Source organism: Gambusia affinis, linkage group LG15 (genome assembly GCF_019740435.1).
Source record: "Gambusia affinis linkage group LG15, SWU_Gaff_1.0, whole genome shotgun sequence".
NCBI lineage: Eukaryota > Metazoa > Chordata > Actinopteri > Cyprinodontiformes > Poeciliidae > Gambusia > Gambusia affinis.
Window position 1 is genome coordinate 9043875 of NC_057882.1, and position 9218 is coordinate 9053092.

General features: G+C 36.3%; 1 protein-coding gene across 4 annotated transcripts in view; it reads left to right on the forward strand.

Moving 5' to 3' along the window:
- Positions 1-7070, forward strand: part of cadm2a (cell adhesion molecule 2a) — a 231010-nt gene extending 223940 nt beyond the window's left edge. For all 4 annotated transcript variants that reach the window (XM_044139743.1, XM_044139745.1, XM_044139744.1 and 1 more), the window contains one exon: positions 885-7070. In XM_044139743.1, the coding sequence (XP_043995678.1) occupies positions 885-1003 (119 nt within the window). In that variant the 3' untranslated portion in view covers positions 1004-7070. The remainder of the gene's footprint in view (positions 1-884) is intronic.
- The last annotated feature ends 2148 nt before the right edge of the window (positions 7071-9218 follow it).

A 9218-nucleotide genomic window follows, 5' to 3' on the forward strand; every position in this document is an offset into this window, starting at 1 on the left:
AAGTGTCTTGTCAAAGGACACAACGACTGAAACAGACAAAGTGGGGGGTTGAACTGGCAACCTTCCGGTTATAAAACAGATTCCTACTACAGTTGCAACCACTGATCCAAATAAATGTATTCCAGAACAACCAACATTCTTCAGAGATTACCAGATTAGTAAATAGTGAACATTAGTACATTTACTAGGCACTCTAAGTCGACATGTCTGTGTGTGTCAATGAATAACAATAAGCTTAAAAAGGGGTAATAACATGTAGATGGTCTATATGTTATTACTAATTAGTATTAATTAATCCCAAATTATATTAATCCAAAATTGAGCCAACAATTAAACATAATAATGCATAACAAATAAATCAATTGCAATACTTTTATATTGCATCAATTAGTTTTATTGTAATAATTTTAAGAGTAGTGTAGTTTTTTTTTTTCATCTAAGTAAATTTTTTATTGCAACAAATGCAAATAATTTCATATTTTTGCAACTTCACCCAAAAAATGAATTTCATTCGGAGCACATGCACAAACTCGACTAAAAGAAATCACAGGGAGAGTACTTATCTAAAATGTAAAGGTGATGGTCAGAATTTGTCAGCAGCAATGCTAAAACGTTTGGCCCTGAGCACAGCATCGCTGTATTTTAAGTCCCGTCAGTCTGACAATGGCCTGCGTGTTTGTTGATGCTTTTGGGTTGTGTCTGCAGAAGGCTTTACTCACATTCACCACACTATCCCAGCTTCTCATCACTCTGTCTATGAATAATGTAGCATCACTGATGTTGTCTTCAGATGTGCTGTCTGCCCCAGGCAGCCAACGCCACGCAGGGCTGCCCAGTATTTGTTTTCCTTGAGATGGGTTTGTTTTTTTCCCCGACTTCTGCAGGAACATACTTGACGAACGAAGCCAAAGGAGCGGACGACGCGCCTGATGCCGACACAGCCATCATCAACGCTGAAGGCAACCACGCACACGCAGAGGAAAAGAAGGAATACTTCATTTAGACTGCCTAGGGAGCTGTGCTGCTCTCTACCTTTTCTTTTAGTCCCTCTGTTTCTTATAGTCTCTCTCTCTCCCCCACTTTCGTCTTCACCTGTGGCCACTGCCCCCTTTGAGTCAACACAGCCCGCAGGCAGAGATGTTCCCCGAGCTTTTTATTATTATTATGTCCTCTGGTTCAGCAATTTCCCGTATTACATTTTTTACCGTTTTTGTTTTTTTGGGGTTTTTTTCCTTTGTGGGAGATTTTTTTTTTTTTTAATCTTCCTCATGCAGTTTGATGCTGCTCCTGAAGCTCTACTCATTCTCACGTCTTTGCTCGTCTAGTGACACGAACTCCTGGAAATCTATATCTCTGCCATGGCTGCTTATGACCTCTTGTTCACCCTTTTTCCTGTTTCCCACCAAGCAGACACGCTGCCACACGTTGTATCTCATGCCCCCCTCACATATCTCACGTCAACACGGTGCCTAAAAATACAGACGCCATCGAACTTCTTTCAATGCCTTCATGTGTCGCCTGTCAGTAGCAATGTAAATACTATATGTAGCTCATTTCATTGCTCAGTTCACAGCTTTTAATTAGACATTGCATCCTTTTTTTTATTTGAATGATCTGTGCTGTTTACGCCTTATACGTGTCTATCACACTGATTATGATACTTTTAGATGAACCACTGCTCCCAACCTCTCCATCCCCTCTGAATAATCTTGTAATTAAGCAGTGGACCCTTGTAAGATAAGACAAAGGTTTTGTGTAACACTGTTGCAAGGTCCGTCAGATAAGTGTATAATATGATTTTCACTATTAGGGTAGGAGTAATAAAGGTTAGTGCAGTGTTGTTTAGAGCAAAGACCCACCAAAAATATTTGAAAGAGTAGATGAGGCTATTTGCTAAATCTGCTGTCCCAGTGTACTTTACTCTGTACATCCCTGCACCATGCAGACAGCGGTTTAGTGAAACATTTTAAACCCTATCGGGACAGCTTACAGTAGTCTGTGTTTTACATTAATGGTTCAGATGTACAGAAAGAAATCTCCACGTCTCAAAATCTGTAAAAATTGTACTGAAATTCTTTCTAACTTTTCACATTTTAATAATTTACTTTCTGCTCATATCATAATAAAGTCATTTTGCAGCTTAAAAGGCCTCATGAAATATACAGTGAACAATTTAAAGTTTCTGTAATAGCAAAATAAAAGCGTAGCAGTGTGTCTTGGTGTTAAAAGGATCATATCAATTGTTTGAGGTGTTGTTATACCTCAAACAATTGATGCCCCAATCGTTTCATAACAGGTTTCAATTCAAATATTCACATCTTCAGAGTAGAAGTTTTGGTGATCAAACATTTTGTCTTTTGGTTTAAAGATGGCTACTACTAGTTTGCTAGTTCGTCCCATTGGATTCAAAGATTGTACTATAAAGTTGATCAAAAACAAAAAGACAGCAGCCTTTCACTTGTAAATAATAAATCCTGTAATATAGGAGACAATGTGTTGCAGGAAAAAGTAGTAACGCCTCCATCGTCATGCACGCCCATTACTTGCTTCCTCATTCTGTCAGTGAGGTCAGCTGGCCTTGTAGCTTATCCTCTAAAACAAGCGTTCTTTTGCTCATATCCTTCAAATTTATCCTTATGGAAAACTGAAGAACATTATCAGTTCTTAGTAGGTAACTGATAATGAAGTTTGGACTGCCACTGTACAAGCTATGTTTCACCAGTTTTTGAAGAGCAAACTTAAACTGCATTAGTCAGTCTTTTTATTTCCCATTTAGTCAGTCACAGTGCCGTTCCATGAGGTCTTAAAGTAAAAAAAATGAAATTGGAGAGAAATGTTGAGAGTGCTGGCTAATAGATCTGCTTGGGTCCCATTTCCAAAATGTAAAAACTGGAGGCAAACAGAAAAGCACAAAATTTGACAGAATGAGTTCCTGTGTTCCTTTGCCAACAACTAAATTGCCTTGGGAACGGTTCTTTTAATCTAAAAGGTAACGGAAAGATGAAAGTGCATCTATTTGAAAATGTAAGCTAAGTATTTTTTTTTATATTAAAAAAATCTAATATTGTTGGTTTAAACTGTATCCCACTCCCTGTTATATATTGTGTCTGCTAAAATGTGGTTGACTGTAAAAAAAAAATTGCTGACTCATGTATTCCTTCAAATGTATATTTGCCACTATTAATTTCATTTATAAGAAGACTTTTAAAAAATTATGTTTTGTTTTTGTGCAAAGCATGTACATAATGTGTAAGAACAACACTTTGGTACTACACATTAGCATGATTTTTGTTCTTGTTTTAACTTTTAATTTATTTAAACTAAAGTTATTGACCAGAGAATCACAACAAAAGTACATTAAACTTAACTTGTTTTGGTCCTGGAGGTCTGAAGAATAAAATATTACAATAACAATCAAGTTTAATGATACGTCATATAAATATTGGCACAAATTGATGTTAAAAAGGCTATTTATACATAATAAGAAAAGAAAATATATAATTGCCTATATACCCATTGCCCAAAATTAAAACTACCACATTTTTCTAGAGGAATCAGCTAAAATATTACCTTTATGTTGGTGGCAAAGAATAATGATACTCATGGACCACTTTATTAGGCATACTTGTTTATTTAGTTAACACAAACACCACATATATCACATGGCAACACTTTTAAACACTTAGATGTCTTTACGTTGTGAAGACGTCTTTTTGAAGTACAAAACTTGCATCAAAATGAGTAAGAAAACTTTAATTAGTTTGAACGTGGGTTGGTTGCTGGTGTCAGACAGGCTGGTCTAAGTATTATAGAAATTGTTGATCTACAGAGATTGTCATACTCAACTTGCTGAATATTTTGAAAAGGACTTGCAAATAGTATCATTTGTGTGCTGAAAGATCTCGTTGATATCAGTGCTTAGAAATGAATGGACAGACTAATTTGCTATAGTAGAAAGGCAAAAGTTGCCCAAATAACCACCCATCCCAATAAAGGAATGCAGAATGATATCTCTGAACACTCAACATGTTGAGCTTCAAACTTTGAACAGATGAACTACAGCAGCAGAATCCCACACTAGGTGCCACTCCTGTCAGCTAAGAGCTCAAAACTGAGGCTAGAAATCACAGCTTCACCAAAATTGGACAATGGGAGATTGGATTGCCTGGTCCAGCGAATCTCAATTTCAATTGCAATATTGGGATGGTCGGATCAGAATTGCATCAAACAACATGAAAACCATAGACCTATTCTGCCTTGCATCAACAGTTCCGACTGCTGCTGGTATAATGTTATGGGGATACTATTTCTTTTCATCCATCCATTCTGTTTTTGTATTGTTTTAAAGGAATTTGGCTGACTTAGTCTCCTGTAAAAGTGTGATAAAAACCAACAGCAGTAATCTACTTGGATGAAACAAATTATTATCAAGGGCAATAAAAAAGTAGGCCCTGCTGTCTCCAGTTTCATGGCCAGTTAACAACTTTATGCAAACATGGTTGAATGGCAAACTGTCTTGCTCTGTACGACAATGTTGGACTTCATAACTGGAGAGAATCACATGTGAGAAATCCTTAAATCAATATCAGCATAATATTTTCTTGTCACAGTGTATGTAGGGATAAATATTTTTTTTAGGTCTTGTTAATTACCACAATTTTGTTGTTTTATGAGTTTGTGCACTTCAACTTTCACCACACTATTAACAAATTTAACTTTGATTTAAAAAGCTCTTGCGGTTATCTGCCATTTTTTGCAGAAGAAATTATTTAGATATAATAAATTTTCTCTTGCATTTCATCTGTGTACCCATCTTAGAAATGAGAAAAGTTAGGACATGATATTTAACAAAAGGTCTGCAGTGATGAGTTGGTGTTGGCATTGGAAAAGAAAAGGTGCCATTTACTGAATTATGCACTCTGGCCTTTACAATTTGATGGATATTTCTTAGTAAATGTTAAAATGTGTGTGTGGGGGGGTTTTTTTCCTTAGAAACCAACTGTAAATATTTGGTTTGAAATGAAAGTATTGAGTTGATTTATTGCAATGGCTTTTTATAATCAATAGACCAAACTTAAATCTTGTTCAATTTTGTTTTGATGGGTTTTTTTTATTATTTTTCTAACAGCTTAGCTCATGACACCGTTCACTCCTTTATTATGCAGACCCAATTGTAGCTGTTCCTTTTTTTAATTTCTGCTTCATTTTTTCATGTTTAATGTTAGTTGAAGAAACTAAGCTTTAAAAAAAACTAATTACCCATTTTATATTGGTTTGGTAAGCAATTTTATGGGTTTAAAACTCCATTATTAAAATCACAAACTTGTACGATTGCAATGCCATGTTCTTTAAGTGGCAGGCTATTTTTTTCATTTTTGGTTCTCCAATTTCCTTTATAGCAACCCTGTTTTCTTCTGCTGAAGGTGTGCTTGGTGCGGGTGAGGTTGTGCATTTATGCAGATTAAGCAGCACAATCCTGGCTGCAATTTTGGCAGGAAATTGCTCGCAATTGTATGAGCAATTTTCACGTTGGCTGGGACATCTACACACCAGTGCAAATTTGCAAAAAACACCCTTTTTACCTCTTTTGCTACAGGTCATGTGGTCTATAGCCTGCACAGATTTACAGACAGGTACAAAAAAGCTGTTTGCCTGAAGTTAAAGAATTAGATGAGTTATCCCAGCATTATTTTATCTAGCAGTTGAGAATTATCTGTCAAATAATCAAACCTGGAGCAGAATAATGTTTGTCTGTTTCTGTGTGGGTTTGTAAAATACACCAGAAAAGAACAAGTTACTTTCTATTAAAGAGCAGATGCAGAATTGTGTTTTGTGAAGAAAACAGCCTGAAAAACTGGACGTCATGATAAATGAGCTAGCTCTTTATTATTTATCTGTATCCGCTTCCTGCCTACTTGCTTCTTTTATACGTTGGATAAAAGCTAATGTGTTTTTAAAGGGTAATTTGGCTTTTTTGAAGAGATGTTTGTGGATGTTACTATCAGTGATAGCTCCCATACCTGTACCAGATAGACGTCGTTGGCAGTCTTAATGGAAGCAAATAAGTTTTCAGACCAATGGAAGGAAGGACAACATTTAGTCCCACAGCATGTTTTAGCTATTTAAGATCACCCAAAATTTACATTTCGTTCATATTAATAAGATACAGTCCTTTATCAGTGCATACTAATTAGATGCAATTTCACAGTATTGTCTCTATTTTGTCAGTGTCTGTTGCGACACTGACATTATATTGGTGTAATCATTACTAATTGCTAAAATAATATGTGTGTCCAACAGACAAGAGCATGTTCAGTGTGAGGTCTAATAAATTAGTCTAATCTGTTAAAAGTTTAAGTTTTAATTTTAACTTAACTTTTAGCAGAACACCAGAAGACAGACGTCTGTCTGCTGCAGGTAGGGGAACTAGCACTAATAATAATTTCACAGAACAACACATGAAAATCTGAACTATCCCTTTAAAAATATTGCACTGTTACTGGAGCAAACCCAATTACATTCTCTTCCTCAAAGTCCTCAGTCTTATGTAGATTTGACTCGTAAGCAGCATATTGAATGTTGATATTAATGAAAAATGTTATCAAGTCACTAAACGTTGATGGGGAAAATGATATCTGTTCTGGGTAAGAATCTGCTGTTTTGACTCTTGTTTTAAATAATTCAGGATTTTGTTTTGACACAGTTTCCAGGCCCTCTCTGCTCTCCACATGCCTTTGCTGTACAGTTTACCTTCAGTCCAGCTCTTTGTTCCTCCTGAAATATCAATGCAGACATCAATCAGCCCCGTTTCTATATTGCCGCATTGATCACGTGTGACACAATCGCATGTAGTGATGTGCTGTTATGATTTGTATCAGTTTTGTTTCTTTTGCATCTCAGGAATATATTTCATTTAGGATTTCTTTTCTTTTTTCTTTCTTTTTTTGGTGGTTTCCTGTTTTGAAATGGGGACATGTGAGCACCTATCACTCTACTCGTCCCTGTATGCTGGCACCATGTATTTGTTTAAGATTACCACAATGTTAATAAAATTATTCAGTGATTCTTCAGTAATTCTGTCACCTTGCTGTCATTGAACACATTTTTATTAGTCTTTTTGATAACTTTTGTTAAAGTCACAATTTACCACTTAAAGTTCTTGTAGGTTTTATTGATAAAGGAAAGAAGCTGTGATGGTGCACTGCAGCTATTTATACTTTGGAAACATTGGAATTGTCCTCATGAGGAGTCCTGCATGCGTGCACACACAGACAGACACACACGCTATCCCCAGGAACACGCCAGCAAAAACACCAACACATGCACAGAAGCGTGCTCATATTTTTTATTCAGAGGAATAATTCATGTTGTGTTTCAACTGCATGCCTGGGCTCTGTGGCCCCGATGTGTTGGCGTTCAGTTTACCATGTGCAGTCTTTAGACGACTTGGGAGTGTCTTCCCATATTTGTTGACTGTCTACACAATAACACTCCTGTGAAAACAGCTTTACCTGAAACAAGCAGGATATAAAGGTACTTAAATGGTCTCAGGAAATTAAACGTGTACAGGACAAGAACAAAGGTCAGCGAGGCTGAAAAGAGTCTTTAATGACTCTTTTAGATTAACAGTGAAAATAAGCGTACACTTGTTTTCATTTACAATACAAACCAAACTGTATAAAATTATGTAGCCCTGTTGCCTTGCAGCAAGAAGATCCCGGGTTTGAATCCCCCAGGGTTTCTCTGTATGTTCTCTCCGGCTTCCTCCCAAGCTGCAATAAACATGACTGTCAGATTAATTGGTGCCTCTAAATTGTCCTTGGGTTTCCTTGAACTGGCACAGGCGGCCCAAGAAAGACTGCAGAAAAAGAAATGGTTTCCATGGAAAAGTGTGAGAACACTTTCACATAGTTCCCTGTTAATAAAGAAGACTATCACTGAAGTTTGAGTTTAATTAATTTTCATAGTCAAATTGAAAAAAGGAACAAATTCATAGATTCTTTAGTTCAGAAGAACATTTCTATTCAATGCTTGATATAATAGAGAAAAATTAAACTTGCATTTTGGCACCATTCCTTTAGAGTTCGATATTAGAAAATGTTTAATACCAGATTAAAATGTTGCAATGAAGTAAACACTTTAAATCCATTACTCTTGATCAGATTCACTTTGTTGATTTGAGGTGACTTTCTCTGATAGTGGCAGAGGGACACACCCTTTGCATCCTCACACTCACGTGCATGAAGAGAGTGAAGAATGTGCATACATTTTGGGAAGGATGAAGCACATAAAAGCAGGTATGGAGAGAGTGAGAAAGGGATGATGCACCCAAGCTTGAAAGACAGAAGGAAGAGCCATCCAGCATTTTCAGGAAGTCAAAAGATGATGGCAGGGGGAGAATTAGGTAATAGCAATAAGATGTCATGTTAGATTGAAGAAAGCAGCTGCAATCAGCCCATCTGTCAGGAATAAATGTAGCCTGGAGAGGGTTGCAGTTTTGCAGCTGAAGTATGATTCCTCCACTGATGGAAAGGGAGGGGGTCAGTGAAAAACTCAATTACCTCTCAATCAATTGAGCTGGTTTCTTGAACTGGCACAGGCGGCCCAAGAAAGACTGCAGAAAAAGAAATGGTTTCCATGGAAAAACTATTTTGCATAAATGATTTTAACCCACCCATTTAAGCAACTGCCGGCTGCATAACCTGCCTGAACAAATTTTTTTTTCCTGAGGAAAACCTGCCTTAATGGACTGAAGATTTCATGTTATGAACCAATTCTTAGATAGTTCGAGCAATGAATCTCACAAATGACTTTAATCAGTAAACACTAGCCAAAATATTTTTATGAATCATTACATTAAATTCTGTAACAATTGTGTTTCTGATTAAATATGGTTAAGAATGTGTCCACCTTAAGTCTCATGGCGACTAAATTTAAAGTAATAGTAGCTCTAAAGAAAGATTTTAATTCACAGTTATTGTTAGTTTGTGAGCTTTTTATTTAAATTTAAGATGTTCTATCAATAAATGTACAACAACAAATGAAAAGGTCTTTCTGAAAGTTCAGAAGAGTAATAATTAACATTCATTTAAATGTGAATAATAAAACTAATCACCCTGTTTCACTATGAACACAACATCCCCATCCCAAAAACATGAACTTTGATGTTCACATATGCTCTTTATCCAATCTGCCTGAACTTGAACTATTTTGTGAAG